The sequence below is a fragment of the Pelophylax lessonae genome, assembly GCF_965119305.1.
Source record: "Pelophylax lessonae genome assembly, chromosome: 1".
NCBI lineage: Eukaryota > Metazoa > Chordata > Amphibia > Anura > Ranidae > Pelophylax > Pelophylax lessonae.
In genome coordinates, this window is record NC_138768.1 from 332,564,539 (window position 1) to 332,587,519 (window position 22,981).

The 22,981-nt window shown below is 44.3% G+C and overlaps 2 protein-coding genes across 2 annotated transcripts in view; one reads left to right on the forward strand and one right to left on the reverse strand.

The window, feature by feature from the left end:
- Positions 1-22,981, reverse strand: part of IPO4 (importin 4) — a 235,985-nt gene that overhangs the window by 69,798 nt on the left and 143,206 nt on the right. The window contains exons 20-22 of the mRNA XM_082243128.1: positions 13,608-13,685; positions 11,458-11,515; positions 3,475-3,580 (exon numbers count right to left, since the gene is read on the reverse strand). Of these exons, the coding sequence (XP_082099254.1) occupies positions 3,475-3,580; positions 11,458-11,515; positions 13,608-13,685 (242 nt within the window). The remainder of the gene's footprint in view (positions 1-3,474; positions 3,581-11,457; positions 11,516-13,607; positions 13,686-22,981) is intronic.
- Positions 1-22,981, forward strand: part of LOC309544236 (uncharacterized protein) — a 110,866-nt gene that overhangs the window by 31,675 nt on the left and 56,210 nt on the right. The window lies entirely within an intron of this gene.

The window sequence follows — 22,981 nt, forward strand, 5'->3', positions numbered from 1 at the left end:
GGTGTTGCTAGGGACAACCATCACCAAGAAGATCCCACAGTGTGACCCTCAGCCTCCCTACTCCCCTTATCTAAGGGAACAGAAAATGGAGCTAGTGGGAGAAGTAAGGGAGAACCACCCCAGGCCTCCTTACCTTATGGTGGCTGGTGCTGTTATCTCCCGGAGCGGTAACTGAGGTCTGTGCCTCCGACATGCCTCCTGGAGTGGCTCAGCTTTCTTTTCCTGGCAGCTGTCCCCCAGCTTGCAGGACGCACCAGCCTTTCATATCTGGCGCGCTCACCGCCGCGACCCGGAACCGGAAGTCGCGGTTTGCCGCCGGAAGTGCCCGCCCCTACCGGAAGTGACGTCCCCCGTCATCCGGCCCGGCTGCTCCACACCGCCGCAAGCGGGGGGCGGAATGCACCATGGTGGACGCTCTCCCCGAGCGTGGTGAGCGGGCCCCCCAGCCAAGAAACTCCGCTGAGCGAGGCTGTGGTGATAAATGAATTTTCTGCGGCCGACAGGTAAGCGGGTCCTCCCCGGTGCTGTCTTTCTTGGCCGCCTTCTGAGAGTACCTGACTCCCTCTAACTTCAGCCTCCTGGCTTCAGCTAAGGCTCCTCTTGGACGGTGTTTCCCCGCTGGAGGAAACACCAGAACTGAGGCAGCCAGCTGGAAGGAGGCTTAAATCCAATAAATTGGGGCGGTGTTTCCTAAGAAGGTAGGAGCCAGGTTCTCTCAGAAGTGCCTGTCCTGAAAGACGATAAGGGAAAATTATGCAGCAGGCTAGTTCATTTTCCTGAAATTTCATTGCAGCAACTCAAAATGGTACTAAGTAGTTTGTATGGCCCCCGCGTGCTTGTATGCATGCCCGACAACCTCGGAACATGCTTCAATTGAGATAACGGATCAGGGCACCACTGAAGTCCTGAACAGACGGAAGTGCAGCCTGGCGGTCTCCGATAAACTGAAACATAATGTCCCAGAGGTTTTCTATTGGATTTAGGTCAGGTGAGCGTGGGGGTCATTCAATGGTATTAATTCCTTCATCCTTCAGGAACTGGCTGCATACTCGGGTCTGACAATGGGTCCAAAGATTTCATCCCAATACCCAATTGTCTAGCTTGTAGAGGTCTGTGTGTCCCTCCATGGATATGCCTCCCCAGAGCATCACTGACCCACCACCAAACTGGTCATGTTGAACAATGTTACAGGCAGCATAACGTTCTCCCTGGCTTGTACAGACCCTTTCATGTCTGTAACATATGCTCTGGGTGAACCTGCTCTCATCTGTAAAAAGCACAGGGCACAAGTTGCGGACTTGCCAAATCTGGTATTTAAGGCCAAATGCCAATCGAGCTCCATGGTGCAAGGCTGTGAGCACAGGCCCATTAGAGGATGTCGGGCCCTCAGGCCACCCTCATGAAGTCTGTTTCTGATTATTTGGTCAGAGACATCCACACCAGAGGCCTGCTAGAGGTCATTTTCTAGAGCTCTAGCAGTGCTCATCCTGTTCTTCCTTGCACAAAGGAGCAGATACCGGTCCTGCTGATTGGTTAGGGACCTTCTATGGCCCTGTCCAGCTCTCCTAGAGTAAAGGCTTGTCTCCTGAAATCTTCTCCATGCTCTTGAGACTGTGCTGGGAGACACAAAAAACCTTCTGGCAAGGTCACGTATTGAGGTGCCATCCTGGAGGAGTTGGACTGCCTGTGCAGCCTCTATAGGGTCCAAGTATTGTCTCATGCTACCAGTAGTGACACTGACCCTAGCCAAATGCAAAACTAGAGAAAAACATTCAGAAAAGAGGAGTAGGGAAAAAAGTGTCAGTGGCCTCCACCTGTAAAACTATTCCTGTTTAGGAGGTCGTCTCATTGTTGCCCATCTAGTGCACCTGTCGTTAATTTCATTAACACCAAAGCAGCTGAAACTAACAACCCCCCCCCCCACTACTTAACTGACCAGATCAGGAGTTTAACTGACTTGATGCAATATTCAGATTAAGAAGCGTTCCTTTAATTTTTTTGAACAGTATAGAATATATGGAGTTTCACTTTTCGAATTGAATTACTGAAATAAATTAGCTTTTTGATGATATTCAAATTTTTCGAGATGTACCTGTATATATACACACAAAAATGTGCAAAAGTTTTAGGCAGGTGTGAAATACTGTGAAGTAAGAATGCTTTCAAAAATATATAATTTAATTGCTTATTTTTATCAATGAGCAAAATGCAAAGTGAGTGAACAGAAGAACCATCTAAATCAAAATCAATATTTGGTTTGACTACCCTTTGGCTTCAGACCGGCATCGATTCTTCTAGATACACCCAGTGCACAGATCGTCTGTGGATGTAGGCTGTCCCATATCCTTTTGCCTCTTCATGTAATCCCAGAAAGACACAGTGATGTTGAGATCGGGGGGGGGGGGGGGGGTCTGTGAGGGCCAAACCATCATTTATTCTTTATGTTGAAGATAGTCCTTAATGACTTCGGCTGCATATTTGGGGTCGTTGTCCTGCTGCTGAATAAATCTGGGGCCTATCACACGCCTCCCTGATGGTATTGTATGATGAAGGACACCATAGATCCTGAGCAAATCTCCGACTCCTAAGGGTGGTCACATCAATTACTGATTTGGATTTCTATTCTGTTCATTTACTTTCCTTTTTAGTTCATAAAAATAAAACTATTAACACTTCAATTTCTGAAAGCGCTCCTAAAGCTGTTTTCACAACTGCCTAAAACATATTGTATATATATATATATATATACACACACACACACACACAAACACACACACCCTTTATTCTGCATAACAGGTTACATACTACACGTTTTATTTTTTCTTTTAGTCAGGGGTTGATTTACTAAAACTGGAGAGTGAAAAAAGTCTGGTGCAGCTCTGCACAGAACCAATCAGCTTCCAGATTTTTTTTTTTTTTTTTTGTCAAAGCTTAATTGAACAAGCTAAAGTTAAAAGCTGATTGGCTACCATGCAGAGCTGCCTCAGATTCTGCACTCTCCAGTTTTAGTAAATTTCCCCCACAGTTAAAAAGCCTAGCAACTGGCGGTCTTTAAATTCAATATGTTTTGCATCAATGACCAGAAACAAGCATGCAGCATGTAAGTGAAGTCAGAACTAATGACCTAATCTTTATACTTATTCAGGATCAGTGGCTCAAACTTTCAAACCCACTGAATGAGTAGAACAGCCAGAAAACGACATTATCAAGAGGAAACATAGTTAACAGTAATCTGCATTTTTCAGCATAGGTCTAAATTAGGTTACGTGCACATTGGTAGTGTGGCATGTCAGCATTAAATCTCAGTGTTTCTAAGTACCCAGAAGGCACAGGTGCATTATCAAGCCTTGTTGTCAGCAGCCTATCAAAACCTATGACAGACTGACTTATGCCATTGGGATTTGATGCCAACGGGTCGAACTGGCCACATGCATGAGGCCTTATACATGATGGTTTGCCCAGCACTGCCCTCACCTGCAGCGTTGGGTTCATTAGGATTCTTCTGGCACACCAGATTCATGGAACGTGCAAATTTTCCCAAAGCTTCATAAGCTGACTTACGGATGCTGGAATGAGGGGACTATGGAAAAAGAAGTAGTAGCTTGCATTAATCCCAAATCAGAGCTGTTGAGAATTTAAAAAAAAAAAAGTGTTGAAGCAGAGTAACAAAACGTGAGCATAAATGAACTGCTCTAAAATATCTTAGGTAACAATACTACAGAAGAGCATGCACTATTTGTAGCCTGCAAGTACCTGTCCTAATCAATCTCTGTGAAGCTCTTTGGCTCCTGAACCAAAGCTGTATAAGGGGCCTCAAATTTATTATATGTCAAGTTGAAGCCCTGCCCTGTAAACTGTCAAATCCCAGAACTTCAATGTGTAGTGAAGGCGCTTGCACTTTTTAAAATGCGAGTGTATTTTTACTTGTGGCTTTGATCTAATGAATATTGAAGATCATTAGGGAGTAAAGTCTTCTAAAACTTTGGGGAGATTCCTAACCCATGTAAGGAGGTATTGTGCATGTTCATAGTGACTTACCTATAATCGGAAGGCTATATCGGGTGAATGATATTCCCACAGGTGGAGGGCTCAGACAGTGTGGAGTAACACATTTGCATACATTTAAAACTTTGTTATCCATCACAAGCTTTATTTATATTGTGGACTTTTTTTTCTCCAACAGTGGATTTACATCTTGGTAAAAATCGTGGACATTTAAAAGGACTTCTTTATATAGCACTGAATAGGTTATATAATTTGTGTTAAGCGCTGCCTTTTCTTTTTTTGTTTATGGCAAAAATGTATTATATTTTGCAGCAAACAAGTTATGGTGGGTGCATTAGTTTTGGCTTCCTTACATCAATTTTCACCTGATGATCCTGCCAATAACACACTTCCTGTCCCAGAGTGCTCACTCTATGTATTGTATTTATAGAATTGTCATTCAAGGATATAATTACGGAACACCTGAGAGGTGTTTTGTAGTCTACAGAGAGAGCTGGGATGATAGCTAACAGTCAACACAGGCATGTTCATAATTTTCTGGTAGGATCAACAGATATTTTTTCACCTATAGAATAGAAATATTAAGAGACTTTCATATGTACAATATATTTATTAGACCAAACGGAGCAAGTAGGAGAAGTTTGTTAGGATTTACATACACCTTAATCCGGGGGTGCCTAACCAGTGGCCCACAGAGCCCTCTGATGTGGACCACGACCTTATGCTCTGGAATCACCAACTTGCCATCCCAGAGCATCAGGGTTATAGATGGAGACAGTGGTAGAGGAACCATGCGGCTGCAGGGGAAGCAAAGACGCAGAAGTGAATGCTTCCTCTATAGTGCCGGTTTCTTTCCCAGCCAGAGTGATTCCAAATGCACTCTCTGCCTGGGACAGCAACATTTCTACAACCAGTACACAGCGATGCCTACAGAAATGGCGATTCATGGAGATAAGAAAGTGAAGGATCATTAAAAGAAAAGGACAGTATATATATATATATATATATATATATATATATATATATATACACATACAGGGCTTTTTTCCGTGGGAACGCAGTTCCGGCACCTCCAGCACTGAATGTATGCCATGGCAAGGGGTGCTGGAGGGTATACTGATGCTGGCTGCTGGGGGATCTATTGATGCTGGAGGGGATATATTTTTGCATGGCAATCTATTGTTGCTGGTGGAGGATCTTTTGATACTGGGGGTTAATTGTTGCTCAAAGGGATGATCTACTGTTTAGGGAGGGGTCTACTGTTGCTGGATGTTAGAGAGTCTATTGATGTTGGTTGCTGGGAGATCTTTTGCTGCTGCTGGGGGGAGTTTATTGCTGCTGGTTGTGGGGGATCTATTTTATTGCTTTTCTTGTTATCATAACCAAATTCCATACATTCCACTACAAAATTATACTTGGCTCTATATTCTCTAAAAGGGACTGTACTGGAAGCTGGGTAGGGGGTGGATTCAAGGGTCGGTGCTCGGAGGTGGGTAGGGGGTGGAACCAAGGGTTAGTGCTCAGAGGTGGGTAGGGGGCAGAGACACAAAGTAACTTAGAAAGGGGAGTTCCTGTACCTATTCTCTGAGAAAAAAGCCCTGTGTATATATATATATATATATATATATATATATATATATATATATGTATATACACATACATATATATATATACACATAAATATATATATATATATATATATATATATATATATATATATATATATGTGTGTGACGGATCACCCTGTCCCTGGATTGTAAACCCCTTCGTTTCATTTTCCTACGAGTTTGGGACATTGGCCTTTTATTGCATTTTATTTTCTCTTCATTCATCCTCAGAACAAAGGAAGATGGCAGGACTCATGGCATTGTGTTAATGTAATGTAATGTATGTTACAGCTCATCCCCCCCCCCCCCCCCTCCTGTTCTTGTGTCTAAGGGTGTGTATTCATGACACAGACACTTGTCTGACCTGGAGACATCTCTCCGCAGGGGGTGTGTACTAAGACTGCCTGGTTCAAATGTACAAGTGTTCAGTTCTCATTGGTTGGTCCCTTAGCTGTGTGTAACTGTTGTCTTGGAATGTAATAAACAGTTTAAGCTCTGCATGGTTAACCCTCAACACCTGTGTGGATTGTCTCGTGATTGAGGGGTTACGGGCTGGGTATGGCTTCTCCGCAGGCTGTGGGTGCGTTTGGAGGACAGGAGACACAGTTTCAGCGGATGTGCCCACGTGGGGTACAAAGATCCGTTACATTGGTTGGCAGCGGTGGGATGTCTCCTGCAGTCCAGGACATCCAAACCACCACCAGGATTCAAGATCTGGGCAGCTGCCGAGGAGTGATACGGGGACCAGCCAGCATGAGAGCGGAGTTCGAGAGGAGGCTGCAAGGCATGCGGAAGCACCATCGGGGACCAGCGACAGAGCACACCAGGCTCGGCTGGAAGGATGTGATCCGCCGGCAACTCTGGCATGAGGCGCTAAGCCACGAGCGGCACCATCAGGGGAAGATCCTTCCCTCCTCCACAGAGATGTACCGGAAGCAGTACCGTGCGCGAGAGGTGTTCCTGAGGGAACGACTGCGAGATGAGGGGAAGACGGAGCTCGGAAGATTGGTCCAGGAGGAAATTAGGCTGGACGCCAGCTACAGAGCCCTCCGGTGGTTTGCGGCTCAACTGTGGCCAGGTACAGCAGATGGCAGCCCGACAGAAGGCGTTGGCTATGGCGGCGTGGGGCTGCTCCATCAAAAAATGTACGGAGACCCAGACTTTGGGAGCAAAGAGGAGTGGCGGCTGGAACACATTCTGGATTTCCGAGATGAGGTGCTGGACCTCCCCGACGAGGCATGTGACCTGGAGGAATTGGAGTTCCTGGTTGAGCAGGAATGGGAGCTCGAGATTGCCTACAAGCGGCTGTTTGACGGTGATCAGCAGCCTGGCATGGCTCCCGTTGCCTGGGACTGTCCGAGAGAAATAGCAGACAGTCACAAAGATGAGAAGCAAATGGGGCCAGGGGTGACCCTGCGTTTTCCCGTACTAACTGCAATGGAAGAAGCAGCGATGATACAGAGGGCCCTGCGAGCGCTAGAATGGCGGAACGCACCGGAGGTCCCCCAGGCAGCGAGACAAGCTAATAGCATGAAGGTCTTAGAAGGGGGAGTTGAGACAGGCGCTGGAAGGCTGGGAAATGGTGATCAGCAGCAAGTCCAGAGTATCTCATCTGGTGCCCCAGCAGAAGCGCTGGCTACAGGGCAGAGTGCCCCTGGCATCTGCCCAGCATCAGAAAAAGAGTTGGATCCGGAGAGTCTGAGAGAGGATCTGCGTGAGCTGTTTTCCCAACAGCAGATATCCCCACCGGGAGTAGAGGAAGCAATTCTCCCTCCCCAACAATTGGACACTACCCCAATGTTCATCCCCCCAGCAAAAGCGCTGGCTACGGGGCAGAGTGCCGCTGGCCTCTGCCCACCCTCAGAGTCAGATCCAGGGAGTCCGAGGGATGACCTTAGTGAGCCGTTTTCCCAGCACTTGGACACTACCCCAGTGGTTATCCCCCCAGCAGAAGCGCTGGCTACGGGGCAGAGTGGCGCTGGCCTCTGCCCACCCACAGAGTCAGATCCAGGGAGTCTGAGGGATGACCGCAGTGAGCCGTTTCCCCAGCACTTGGACACTACCCCAATGTTTATCCCCCCAGCAGAAGCGCTGGCTACGGGGCAGAGTGCCGCTGGCCTCTGCCCACCCTCAGAGGTAGATCCAGGGAATCCGAGGGATGACCTCAGTGAGCCGTTTCCCCAGCACTTGGACACTACCCCAGTGTTTATCCCCCCGGCAGAAGCGCTGGCTACAGGAGAGAGCACTGATGGTCTCTGCCCAGCATCAGAACCAGAGATGAAGAATCCGGGAGACAGTCTCTGCAAGATACCTTCTCAACGGCTGGTAACTACACCAGGAGAAAAGCAAGTATCTTTTTCTCCCCAAATTCATAGCCCTGCCAGCCTACATTCCCTACCAGCGGAAGCGCTGGCATCAGGGCAGAGGATTATTCAGCTCCCCCCAATATCTGCAACCAAGCCCCGGATCAGAGGAGTGCAGACAGTTGTTCCCACTCTGCAGTGGCTGTTTTTATTCATGGGAGACCCTATGTGCAATTTTGCTCCCCAGCGCCAGAGTCGTACTTTTACTTTTCCCGGTTGCCTGGGGTGGAAGTTTGTGACTAACGCAGGTCCAGACCAGTTGAGGGTCAGGAACCTGGTTAGTCTGTTTTTAAAAAGGGGAGAAATGTGACAGAACCCACTGTCAGTGTGTGTTTTGGAGGGGACTGTGCGCAAGCCTCCTACCGACAGACTATGGGCCAGAAGCTACTGGAGTTTGGCGCTGCAGCCTTTTGACTTTACCATCCACTACTGCCCTGGGAAGCAAAATGGCAATGCTGATGGGTTGTCCCAGCAAATGGAACTCAGCCCCTAACCTAAATCCGGACATCCCCAAGTTGACCTGAAAAGGGTCAAGCCAGGTCTGCCGGAGTGTTCCACAAGGGGGGAGCACTGTGACGGATCACCCTGTCCCTGGATTGTAAACCCCTTTGTTTCATTTTCCTATGAGTTTGGGACATTGGCCTTTTATTGCATTTTATTTTCTCTTCATTCATCCTCAGAACAAAGGAAGATGGCAGGACTCATGGCATTGTGTTAATGTAATGTAATGTTACAGCCCATTCCCCCCCCCTCCTGTTCCTGTGTCTAAGGGTGTGTATTCATGACACAGACACTTGTCTGAGCTGGAGACATCTCTCCGCAGGGGGTGTGTACTAAGACTGCCTGGTTCAAATGTACAAATGTTCAGTTCTCATTGGTTGGTCCTTGTCTCATTCCCCCCCCCCCCTTGCAGGGCTAAGGGGAGTGCCCCTTAGCTGTGTGTAACTGTTGTCTTGGAATGTAATAAACAGTTTAAGCTCTGCATGGTTAACCCTCAACACCTGTGTGGATTGTCTCGTGATTGAGGGGTTACGGGCTGGGTATGGCTTCTCCGCAGGCTGTGGGTGCGTTTGGAGGACAGGAGACACAGTTACGGCGGATGTACCCAGCTGGGGTACAAAGATCCGTTACAATATACATACACACACTGTGTATATATATATATATATATATATATATATATATATATATATATATATATATATATAGTAATGGGCTTATCTGTTCTGCAATGGTTACTAAGGCTGCTTTCAAACTGATCCTCAGGTGCAGCACAGTGCACCTGCGGGTTACCTGCGCTGAGCCATACACTGTTGTTACCAGCTGGTTTAGTGTACTTTCTAAAAAGCGCACCACACCTGCAAGACATAATAAGAAGTCTATTATAAAGCCTAGCTAACCCACAGGTGCAATGCGTTGCACCCAGGAATGTGGGTAAACTGCAGCACATCAGTGTGAAAGCAGCCTTATAGGGGGCTCAGAACAGTAGGGGGTTGTTTACATTTGCTGTTTGGGGGGGGGGGCAGTAAAAGCCCATAGTTCATTGTGGCCTGCAACCGGTTTTGAAATCACTTAAGTGGTCCTCGCTATTCAAAAGGTTGAGCACCCCTGCGTTAATCAGTGTTATTCTGTTTTAGCAGAATTGAAAAGGTAATCAGTTTTTACACTTACCTCCTAAGTCGTCACGGCTAGTGCTCAGTAAAAATACTCACAATACAGGTTAACGGTTATTATGAGGAGGGGTGTATCCAGACCAAAAATCATACAAAAATTATTAGTAATAAACCAAGGAAAAATAATTAAAGAGATATCATTGCTGCTGTAGAGGGTTCAGCTACCCATTTGGACCAAACTTTGTCATATTTCCTCGGGAAACCTCTATTAGCATAAGTGTCTTTATACAAAGGTAAGTTGACATTAAAAGAGATGGGGAGAAGTTTTCTTTCATGACAGAGTAATGGCTTTTCGAGCATAAATAAATAAATAAAAATAGAAGACCAACCATGGTCCATTCTGCAACTGGAGGGACCAATTCCTTCACCAACCCTAATAAACATATACTGATGGAGGGCACCAGCGAGGTCTTGGCAACCTCATTTACAGTGGGGACTATCTCCCTCCAATGGCCAGTGATTGTGGGACTATTCCAGAAGATATGAATTAAATGACCAGGAGAGTGGTCACAGCACCAGCACTCTGGAGAGACAGTAGCATTCATTTTGAGGAGCCTGTATGGCTACTTGGTCCTTCTTACCTCCATCTTCCAAGACCATGGCTAATATTCCTGTACTTCTGCAATACAGCTATCAGAGCCCAGCATTGCAAGTGGATTCCTCCCCTAATATTTAAAGTGATTGTAAAAGCTAAAGTTTATTTTTTTAATTAAAATTAAAAATAGGATATACTCACCTGTTCTGTGCAATAGTATTGAACACAGCGGCCCTTTACCTCCTCTTCTGTAATCCCTGTTCTCTTCCCCGTATGCCCCCAGAGCAAGCTGTGTGCTATGGGACGCACATGCAGGCATGCTCCAAAAAGGTGGGCTGTGTGCACCTATAGACACACACAGTGCACTCTGCACTCCCTCTTTACAGGATTTGACTGAAAGCAGCTGGAGCCAATTGAGTCTCTAGTGTGAATAGGAGGAAGGTAGAGAAGAGATGCAGCCAGGCACAGCCCTGGATCAACAGAGGACTCAGGTTAAGTGTTTAGGGAGAAGGGGGTACAACAAATGGTAAAAATGTGTTTACCCTAAATCAGGGAATGCTTTAAAGGTAAAATATTTTAACTTTAGAACTACTTTAAGTTATTAGACTCCCATAATATAGTCAGACCTGTCACCTCTTTCATATTAAAGCTCCCTGCCACCCTCATAATCATTATCTTCATAATTATTTAAAGCAAAATCTTTACCCCTTTATGCTTTGAATTGCTGAACTCCTTGTCAACACTGAAGCAGAAATTAGATGGTCCCACAGATTTTACAACTACATGGTAACATGTTACTGTTGTAGCCAAAGCAGACTCCAATAATAGCAACATACTTTATGTATATTCAAAATGGACGAATGCAATTCTCCTCAAAGGCAATGGAGCAGGAGTGTGTAGAGAGGAAAGTCGGAGGTTGTTTGATAACATGTTTCAATCATTAGTGTAGCATGGTGGTTGAGGTTTTGTATGGATAAATCCACATGTGCTGAACAGCAGCACCAGCTTATTTATTCTCTAACACAACAGAAACATAGACAATGCTTTAAAACCTTCAATCTAATTTGATCATAATTTCATCAAGCGATGATCCACTAACATTTCTTTCCATACACAGATTGTTGCATAACTGCACCAGAATTAATCATACAGAGCAGCAATCTAAAATATGGGTTAATCTTTACTCTCACTTGTATGAGAAGTACACTAGACTTAACAACATATTTTTGGGGACAACATATAAGAATTCTGCTAAGGGAAAATGTATTCCTTACCTCTATATGCTTAAATACTTCCTGGAAGCATAAGTCAAGATAAGGGAAAAATGAAGAGCTGAAGGAAAAATTGGAAGCAAATGGTGAAATAAAAAAAAAAAGCAAATAAAAAGTAGCCACATAAAAAGCAATTGAGGAACAATAGCCAGGGAAATGAGAAGGTAGCAAAATAGGAAATAAGAAATGAATAAAAAATAAGCCATATAAACAGCAATCGAGGGATGTTTGCCAGTGAAATGAGAAGGTAGAAAATTAAGAAACAAGAAATGAATTATTAAAAAAAAAATGTGAGGGAAAACGTTTGATTCAGCAGACACAACAAGACAAATAAAAAAGGATATGGAAGGAAAATAGAAAACATCAATATTACCACAACTTTTTTAAGGGAAATAGAGAGACAGGGAAAATGAAGCAGTAACTTAAACAAAGAATGTATACATATACAGTGCCTTGCGAACGTATTCGGCCCCCTTGAACTTTGCGACCTTTTGCCACATTTCAGGCTTCAAACATAAAGATATAAAACTGTAATTTTTTGTGAAGAATCAACAAGTGGGACACAATCATGAAGTGGAACGAAATTTATTGGATATTTCAAACTTTAACAAATAAACTGAAAAATTGGGTGTGCAAAATTATTCAGCCCCCTTAAGTTAATACTTTGTAGTGCCACCTTTTGCTGCGATTACAGCTCTAAGTCGCTTGGGGTATGTTGTCTCTATCAGTTTTGCACATTGAGAGACTAACATTTTTGCCCATTCCTCCTTGCAAAACAGCTTGAGCTCAGTGAGATTGGATGGAGAGCGTTTGTGAACAGCAGTTTTCAGTTCTTTCCACAGATTCTCGATTGGATTCAGGTCTGGACTTTGACTTGGCCATTCTAACACCTGGATATGTTTATTTGTGAACCATTCCATTGTAGATTTTGCTTTATGTTTTGGATCATTGTCTTGTTGGAAGACAAATCTCCGTCCCAGTATCAGGTCTTTTGCAGACTCCATCAGATTTTCTTCCAGAATGGTCCTGTATTTGGCTCCATCTTCCCATCAATTTTAACCATCTTCCCTGTCCCTGCTGAAGAAAAGCAGGCCCAAACCATGATGCTGCCACCACCATGTTTGACAGTGGGGATGGTGTGTTCAGGGTGATGAGCTGTGTTGCTTTTACGCCAAACATAACATTTTGCATTGTTGCCAAAAAGTTCGATTTTGGTTTCATCTGACCAGAGCACCTTCTTCCACATGTTTGTTGTGTCTCCCAGGTGGCTTGTGGCAAACTTTAAACAACACTTTTTATGGATATCTTTAAGAAATGGCTTTCTTCTTGCCACTCTTCCATAAAGGCCAGATTTGTGCAGTATACGACTGCTTGTTGTCCTATGGACAGAGTCTCCCACCTCAGCTGTAGATCTCTGCAGTTCATCCAGAGTGATCATGGGCCTCTTGGCTGCATCTCTGATCAGTCTTCTCCTTGTATGAGCTGAAAGTTTAGAGGGACGTCCAGGTCTTCGTAGATTTCAGTGGTCTGATACTCCTTTCATTTCAATATTATCGCTTGCACAGTGCTCCTTGGGATGTTTTGTATCCAAATCCGGCTTTAAACTTCTTCACAACAGTATCTCGGACCTGCCTGGTGTGTTACTTGTTCTTGATGATGCTCTCTGCGCTTTAAACGGACCTCTGAGACTGGGTGCAGGTGCATTTATTCGGAGACTTGATTACACACAGGTGGATTCTATTTATCATCATTAGTCATTTAGGTCAACATTGGATCATTCAGAGATCCTCACTGAACTTCTGGAGAGAGTTTGCTGCACTGAAAGTAAAGGGGCTGAATAATTTTGCACGCCCAATTTTTCAGTTTTTTATTTGTTAAAAAAAGTTTGAAATATCCAATAAATTTCGTTCCACTTCATGATTGTGTCCCACTTGTTGTTGATTCTTCAAAAAAAATTACAGTTTTATATCTTTATGTTTGAAGCCTGAAATGTGGCAAAAGGTCGCAAAGTTCAAGGGGGCCGAATACTTTCGCAAGGCACTGTATATATATATATATATATATATATATATATATATATATATATATATATATATATATATATATATATATATATAAAAAAACAGAAAAGAAAATGCATATAAATATATTACCTGGCATTTAGTGCAATGACACCAAGCGAGCTGCATGCTTCTTCCTTCTCATCCACATAAGCATTTTCTACACTGAACCTGTAAAAGCACAATGAGCCATTTCATGTCAATAAAAATAGGATTTTTGGTCTCGCTGTAAAATCTTTTTTTTGGAGTCCATTGAAGCACACATGGAAGTCTTAAACCTTTGGTTAGGTGAACTGGACAATGGCAAACAAAGAAAAACTGTAGGCCAGCCTAGACCTCCTATTACCATCATGCCTCATTTTTTGTAGCAAGCCGTTCCAACAGCTTAATTTTAAACACAAAGGGGTGGAACCTGTATCCATCAATGGACCCTAAGAAAGGAATTTTTACAGTGAGCACAAAAATTCTGTTTTCATTCTTGTCCATTGAGGGACACAATATGCCTTAAAGCTGAACTTTGGGGTAAACAAATATAGTCTAAATACAACAGGCATGTGTATTCTTACTTGAATTTTGGTGTGCTTTTTGTATTTCTTCCCCATCTGTGCAGTATTCCTGTGTTAAACGTTGCCTCTGTGCAGGAGATTTGTAAGAAAGACCAGTCACTGCTGCTCTTTCCCCTTGTGCAGGGTGGCTGGTCTAGTTTCCACCCCTCATGTAGGTAGTGGGTGGGCCTGCTTGCTGCTTGATCCTTCTGACCACTCTGCTCTATGCACAGGTTATGTACAGCAACAAGGATGATGTCACTGCTACTTTTACAAGGCAATATCTGTGTGTGCAAAGGCATTTGGTGCACACCTAATGGGTTTATATAGTGTGTCTCTCTTTATGAATATATTTACATGAATTTTTTTGAGCCTAGAGAGTTAAGCTTTAAAACTTTGGAACATCCAAAGGCAGAGAGGTGGGCAACAGGGTAAACAAATACTAATAGACATAAGAGTAAACAGCGGAACTGGGGACTGCCTGCGGTCAACCTAAAGAACCTTAGACATGAAGCAAGCATTAGTTAAATGAGGCCTGAAAGTCTACATGGTAGAGTTTAAAGAACATGTGAACAGAAGTCCAGATGACAGCCTTGCAGATCTGGGTAACAATAGCATTATACTGATAGCAGCAAAAGACTGACAGATCTGGTAGAGTGTACCTTGAAAAGAAAGAACGGCCTTAAATAATGGTCTGTCTAAGTATTTTAGCCACTATGGATGCTGGACCCTGGGGACCTTTTGGGATAAAAAAAAAAAGGAACCCATTCTTTGTAAAGTGAAGAAATGTCATCAGCACACCAAGGATTCCTTGAAAGGGTCCAAAGCTTTATTATGTAGTCACCTAATAGATATGTAGCAACGTTTCAGAGCCACGCAGGGCGGGCCCCTTCATCAAGCAAGTGATTCTTTGTAAATCCTGAACAACATCAAAACAATAGAGAGAAATCTGCATTTGATGAACTGGAACTAGACAGACAGAGAAACTATGTCTCAGTTACAGGTGAAAGGCTGAAAAGGTTCTTTGTAGGGTAAAGCTGCCAGCTCAGACACATCACAGAGGTGATGGCTAAAAAAAACACCTTCTGGCTAAGATTAAAGAGGGAAATGTCTACAATCGGTTCAAATGAAGCACAGAGAGGAAAAAAAAAAAATCACACACACCAGTGTCACAGGGAATGAACAGAGGGAAAAACGCACGAGAGAAACTCTGAGAAACAGTCTTAATTAGGTATTGAGAGGTCAACAGTCTCAATGAAAATGGCAAGAGCTGAGATCTGACCCTTAGCAGAGCTAAGAGCAAAATGCTGGTTTAGACCCAGCTGTAGTAAGGAGAAGATACATCCCACAGAGAAAAGAAAGGGAAAAGCAGGAAGCGCCACAAGAGTGTAGTATTAGTGTAAATGGTTTAATAGCAAATTACATAACACTCACAGGATAGAAGTTTAAAACCGCTCATCTGGTAGTGTCACTCTGGTGAAGCACAAAAATTACGTCAACGGAAGCAGGGAGACGTAATTTCCGTGCGTTCCATGCTGGTCCTGATCAACTTCCTGGACCAACAGGATGTGCTACTGACCCTTCTCCACCCCAACAGCTTGTGGATGCAGTTTGAAAGACGCCAGAAGAGACCAGAGTGACACTACTTTACCAAATGAGCTGTTTTTAACTTCTATCCTGTGAGTGTTATGTCATTTGCTAATAAACCATTTACATCAATACTACAGTCAGGTTGCACTTCCTGCTTTTCCCTTTCTAGCTTCATCCCACAAAGTCGGCTTTCTTTGAGGAAAGATGCCACCATTACGTTTATTAGATATATACACTTTTTCATATGGACTTCATACAACATCCTGCACCCAAACATCGGAGACACCAGCTGTCCAAGTGTCTCCAAAAGAAAAAAGACATCCCCCAACTTTGGAAAGTAGGGGTACACCATCTCCCTGAAGGTTTGGCAGACTTTAAATCCCAAGCCATGCAGGTGGATTAGCAGCCAGGATTGAGTTTGGACTTGGAGGCTGCATGAGTAGAGTACAAAAAGGGCTTTTCTTAACCTCAAGGTTTGAATGAGCCTTCACAGAGTGTGCCTTAGGCTTTTTTGGCTGAGACAGATGGATGCTTTTGCCACCAGTAGCATTCCTAATAATCGTACTGGGAAGATTGGCATTTTAACAGGTGATTGCCCAGATACCCCACATAATGAATCATCTGAGCATAGAGAAGAGCCAAAACTGTGGCAAGCCCTTTGGTGAAAATCTAGGGGGCTGTGGACAGGCAAAAGCCATGGGTGACAAATGCTGATTGGCCACAGCAAGGTTCAAACAACATGAAAAAAGGAAGGGAAGGTGGAAGAAAGCATCTTGAATGTCTATAGAGACCAGAAAATCCCCCTGAACCATGGAGGCTATGACTGACTTGCCGATCTGGCCAGTTCCACGTGAAACATTTGAATCTGTAAAAAAGCTGAGTGTCTTAGATCCAGAATGGACCAGACTCCTCAGTTTAGTTTGGGACCCTTAAAAAAGGTTTGAATAGAAGCCTTGTGAATGTTCTTCTGGTGGTACAGGGGTAATAACCTTTGAGAAAGAACGGCTGAAGGGTGATGAGGAAGGAGACAAGTTTAACAACATGAAGGGGGAAAAGGCAGAATGGGAAACACTTGTTTATAGCCCCTGGAAATTTCACTCTGGACTAAGACTTGTAAAATTTTCTGAGATAAAAAATTTGACAGAAGTCCCCTGACATTTAGATGTTGGGGCATCCCATTACTTGGAAGAGGACATTGAATCAGTCTTGGCTGGTTTGGAGGGCCAAATCTTCTTACGAAAGTATGTTCCTGACTTAGACTTGACATTGGAGGGCTGAGAGGGACGAAGTACAGAAGTAGAAGCACTAGTCCTGAGGCTTTAGCTCTTTTTGTCTGGGGCAGAAGATTACTCTTACCCCCTGTGATCTCCTTGATACATTTATCCAAGAAGGGAAGAAACAGGTGTTTGCCTTCAGATGGAAAATGCTCAAGGCTTTTCTCACATGGGAGCTGAGCTGACCAGCATTTAAGCCAAAAGAAGACTGCACGTGGGAATGTAGAGAAGACTCATTCTGGAGATCTGATGAAGTGTATCTGCCAAGCCATTCATGCAGTAGTACAAGGCTATAGATAAAATATCTGACTGTGGATGGAAGCATTCGTAAAGATTTTAGGCAATGCGCTTAGTCAAGACACAGGTCTTGTATACTGGGTCTTTGAACACAGGATTCCCCTCCACAGGGGCTAGGATGGTCTTGTTAGATCAAGAAATGACAGGAGGGCTCTAATTACGTAGGGATGTCTCCTTAATAGGACACTGTTGGGCAAAGCATTTTAGGAGTATAAAATCTTCCTCAGGTTAGGCAGTACCTATACAGAACAGGTACTACTAGCAAATGAATCTGGAAAAGTATTGGCTTGATAAGGTAGTTTAAGAGAATCTGTACTGGATACCTCTGGGTGTGCAGACTACAACACTTGGGTTCGCTGCTCCAACACTAAGAGCAAACATAGTCATCCTTCAACTTCGATGAAATCTCTAACAACCATGTCAAACTGATGGGATACCTTAGAAGAAGAGGGATTATTCTCAACTGCCACCTCCTCCTTGGGTAAATAAGTTTATCTCCAGGGCAAAATCAAAGACCGATTCAGGAGCAGAAGTTGAGGGTCTGTCTATGGATTCCATAACCCCAGAAATTCTGCCCATTAAATCTGACGTTGTAGAAATCCTGCTCTAGATAGAAAAAAGAAAGCCAGTGTGCCAGACAAACCAGCAGAATGGCAAGAGAAAAGCAAGGAGTGGGGGCAATCTCCAGAGGAGAGGGTACTAGGGCTCTGAATGGATAAACTTCAACCACCATACACTATCTCCCAATCACGTGAGGATCCAAGGACTTCGGACCAGGAACTGGTAAGTGATATGCAGCCTTCAGGCGATACGCCTGCATGTGATGGCTATACACAGAGTCTTAACGTCATAGACATGCCGGAGAGTGTTATAGCTGGTGGTTCACCTATGCTTCACCTCGGTGAGGAGCAACTGGAACCCACTCTATTGGACGTTCTTGCTGCAGTTTTTTTTTTTTTTTTTTAGCCCGTAGCGTGTGAAACACACTCAAAAGACTTCACCCGGTGCATTAAAAAGTGCACACACACAAACGTGAGGAACACAAAAAGTGCACAGGGTGTGCGAATACAAATGGTCTTCCCTCCGAAGAGGTAGGACCCGAACCTCGATCCCCCGGGGCGCAAGACTCCTGACAGGGATTTAAGGTACTCATGGTCTGTCTGGCCGAAACCAGACCGACCCCGTTCTTCAGGGGGGACTGCCGAAACAGCCCCCACCGAGTACTAAGTGGGGCTCCCCCGAAGGGAGACCCCATGAGAGAGGGCGGACTAAGCCAAAAGGCCCTATCCACCCCCTCCCAAGACTCAAGACAGGGCCCGAGGACCCACACCCTACAAGTCGTGCAAGTGAAAAAAAAGTGATAGAAAGTGACAAACTACAAAGAAAAAGCACACACAAACAAAAAGGTGGGGGAGGGGAAGTGGAGAAGTGAATTAGTGCCCTTGTGAAAATACAAGGGCAGGCCTTCCGGCCGGAATAAAAATTCCTCTGGTCGAAGCCAAAAGGCCTTGCCCAAGAGGCAGGTGCTTAAAAAAGTGTGCGTAGGTGCAGTGACCTTGGTGCCGAAAAACTCAAGGCGAGCTGCCCCTCACCAGTGAGAATTAAGGCACCCCTGGGCTGCCACCCCAGGGGCACATACACTACGGGCTTTTTCTACCCCGGCCCAAAGGCCAGACCAAGTGTAGCCCTATCCTACCAGGAGGCATCAGAACTTTAGACAGCTAAGGGTGAGCCTGCCTTCAACTGGGGACAAGCCTTTTGCAAGGCCAGATTCAACCCAGGAGGAAAGGCCCTCCCACCGCCATCCGCCGTTCCTTACCAATCACATCCAGGAGCAGTACTAACCAGTCGGACAAGCTGGTTTTCTCGCTCCCTTCAAACTGGTAGGGGCGGACCCATTCAAATCAGGAAGGCATTGGAACCATCCGGCTTTCTCTGGTTTGGCCTACTCCGGTCCTCCAGTTACGCCCAGAGCGCCCCGGTTAACTTCGGCCACCACCGATACTAACCTTCAGGTTCCATTCCAACACTGATAAGAACAGATACTACACTTGATCTTAGCCAAAAGGCCGAGAAGAACAATGTTGTACAACGCATATTCATATACATTAAATCATAGCATTGAGAATTTTTTGCTGAACACTTACATCCACTGCATATCATTACATTACTCCTTTGTATGGAGTAAAAAATAGAGTCAATGATGGACTCTAATTTTTGTGTTAAGCAATATAATCATTATATAGGTATTTACTTGTGGGATTCTATTGTCTGTTGCTATATTATGTGGATTTGCATATTTAAAATGTATATACCTCTTTCAAATTCCCTTCTATGAAAGTGTTTGTTTATAGAAACAGGCAAGCATTCCACATTGGGATCTACAAATGTCTTTCTCTGCTGAATATTTGCATATGTAAATTCGTGTATGACTTCTTGCTGCAGTTTTTTTGGCCCGTGGTGTGTGAAACACACTCAAAAGACTTACACCCGGTGCATAAAAAAGTGCACACACGCAAACGTGGACACACAAAAAGTGCACAAGGCGTACACATGGCCCTCCTCCGAAGAGGAAGGGCCCTGACCCTGATCCCCCGGGGCGCGAAGCTCCTGACAGGGACTGAGGTACTCACTTTGGTCCACCCAGCCGAAGCCGGGCAGACCCCATTCTTCAGGGGGACTGCCGAAACAGCCCACCCCGAGTACTAGGTGGGGCTCCCCCGAAGGGAGACCCCATGGGAGAGGGCGTACTAAGCCAAAAGGCCATATCCACCCCCTCCCAAGACTTACAGGGCAGGCCCGAGGACCTACGCCATCAAAGTCGTGCAAAAAGTGCTCAACCAAAAGGGACAAACGTGACACACAACAAAGAAAAACAGAGTGGGGAAAAGGGAAGTGGAGAAGTGCTGGGTAGTGCCTAAGTGCAAGACCTCGGCAGGCCCCCCGGCCAGGAATAAAAAATTCCTCTGGTGTTGGCCAAAAGGCCCACCCCAAGAGGCAGGTGCTTGAAAAAGTGTGATGGTGCAGTGACCAAGGTGCCACAAAAACTCAGGTGAGCTGCCCCTCACCTGTGAGACTGAGGCACCCCTGGGCTGCCACCCCAGGGGCACGTACACCACGGGCTTTTTCGGTCTCATCCCCTGGCCAGACCCAGTGTAGCCCTTCCTGTCAGGAGGCCAGGAATGCAGACAGCTCGGGGAGAGCCCAACCTTGAAGGTAGAAAATGGCCCCCTTCTAACCAAATTCACCCAAGAGGAAGGGCCCTACCCCTCACCATCCGCACTCCCACCAATTACATCCAGGAGCAGTACTAACCGTGGTCGCCCGGCTTTCCCACTCCCTTCAAACTGACAGGGGCGGACCCATTCAAATCAGGAAGGCATTGGAACCATCCGGCTTTCTCTGGTTTGGCCTACTCCGGTCCTCCAGTTACGCCCAGAGCGCCCCGGTTAACTTCGGCCACCACCGATACTAACCTTCAGGTTCCATTCCAACACTGATAAGAACAGATACTACACTTGATCTTAGCCAAAAGGCCGAGAAGAACAATGTTGTACAACGCATATTCATATACATTAAATCATAGCATTAGGAATTTTTTGCTGAACACTTATATCCACTGCATATCATTACATTACTCCTTTGTATGGAGTAAAAAATAGAGTCAATGATGGACTCTAATTTTTGTGTTAAGCAATATAATCACTATATAGGTATTTACTTGTGGGATTCTATTGTCTGTTGCTATATTATGTGGATTTGCATATTTAAAATGTATATACCTCTTTGAAATTCCCTTCTATGAAAGTGTTTGTTTATAGAAACAGGCAAGCATTCCACATTGGGATCTACAAATGTCTTTCTCTGCTGAATATTTGCATATGTAAATTCGTGTATGACTTCTTGCTGCAGTTAATAAGGGAAACGCCTATTTCAACCTCCTTAAAACACAGCTTAACAGTATCAAAGAGGATCTCTCCTTCCTCTACCATGACATTCACAAAGTTAGGGAGAGGATATCAGTGCTGGAAGGCAGGGTGGAATTGAAGATGCCTTAGCTCCTGCATGAAGGGACATAGCTTATGCTGCCATAGCGGTTAATCTACAGGTTATCAAATTACACAATTTCGAAAATGGTCTACACAGAAAAGATATATATGTTTTGTGGGCATTGCAGACAAAGCAGAAGGCAATAATCCTGTGCAATTTATAGAAAGTTGAATGCTCAATAGCTTTGGTAAAGAGACACTATTACCTCGATTTGGGGTTAAATGGGCACATTGGCTTCCCTCTCTCCCCCTACCACAAGGCAATCCCCCAAGAGCATTCATAATCAAGTTGCTCACTTACAAAAATTGTGCAAATATTCTTAGTCAAGCCAGGGAGAAAGGAGATTTGCAAATTAATGGGTCAAAAATCTCCAACTTTTTCAGATTTCTCGGCTGAAGTTCAAAGGCAGCGACTGAATTTCCTAGAGGTGAACGCCTCCGAGATCTCCACCTACCTTATTTCATGCTTTTTCCTGCCAAACAAGTTGTGCCACAAGCCTGAGTGCACTTTTTTGAGTGTGCAAAGAAAGCTGTGGATTAACTGGAAATAAAAATCAAAGATCGCTATGCAGCCAAAGAGATCACTGATCTGTGTCTTTGCCTTCTGTACTTGGTCAAACTCTTTGTGCCAGGAGCTTTAAGCAATAGCAGGTACCGTTTTCCACATCAGCAGTATTACTTTTTCTACAGTATTATGCTTCCCTGCGACCTACCGGGAAGGCTGGGTCACTTTTTTCTACCCCCAAACTATCACGAATGAGGTATTGTTCTAAATTTGGGGGCTAGCTGGGGTTTGGCCTCTTCAAATGAGGACTAGCTTGTTTTTTATTTCATTTTTTTATTTTTCTTCTTTTGATACAGGCTCCATTTTTTTGCCTGTTTGTTTCTACTACCAATGCAGACACAAAATGAGATACTATTTTCTGGAGTACCAAAGCCAGCATGAGTTCTATTCAACATTTTTCCCCACAGGGGACTGTACCCCTTTGGGGGCTATGCCCCCGGACCCCTTCCCCCACATTCACTCAGGAATACTCTGGTCCAACAACTTTTATTATTGTAATTTCTATCTCCACAATAAACACCATATCTGCTTATGCAAGATGGCTAAGATTAAGCATTTCAACATTCTTTCCTGGAATGTTAGTGGTTTGCATCAACCTCTTAAACGTAAAGTTTTATTTTTTTTTTGCTATTGTTAAAGGTTAACCTATGATAGTCTGTTCACAGGAGACCTAACTTAATAAGGACACCTCTCAGGTATTGAATAGTTACCAGTACAAATATAAATTTTATGTTGTGTGAAAAGTGCGCAGGATACAGTATAGTAAAGCTGCAAACGTGAAATAATATATAGTGAAGGTGTAGAAATTAGGTGCTCTTAACTCATACAGATGTGTTCACTAAATAGGGAAACGGATCACAAACGTGATGAACAAATATAAAGTGATATCAAAAGGTTCATAACATAACATCAAATTATATAGTATACGTGCTCTAGTATATCAACTAAGCAAAAAAAAGTGAAATAAATACACTCTTCAAGATAATGATAGTGCATCAAAGGTAAAAAAAAGTCCAATCCAAATATAGTCCAAGTGATGTAGTGAATGAAATGAACTCCTTAGTGAAGAAATCCACTGCAAATCAAAGTGCAAATATTCCCGCCACCAGATCTGGATTGGCTCCTTACCAGAAGGATGGATACGTAA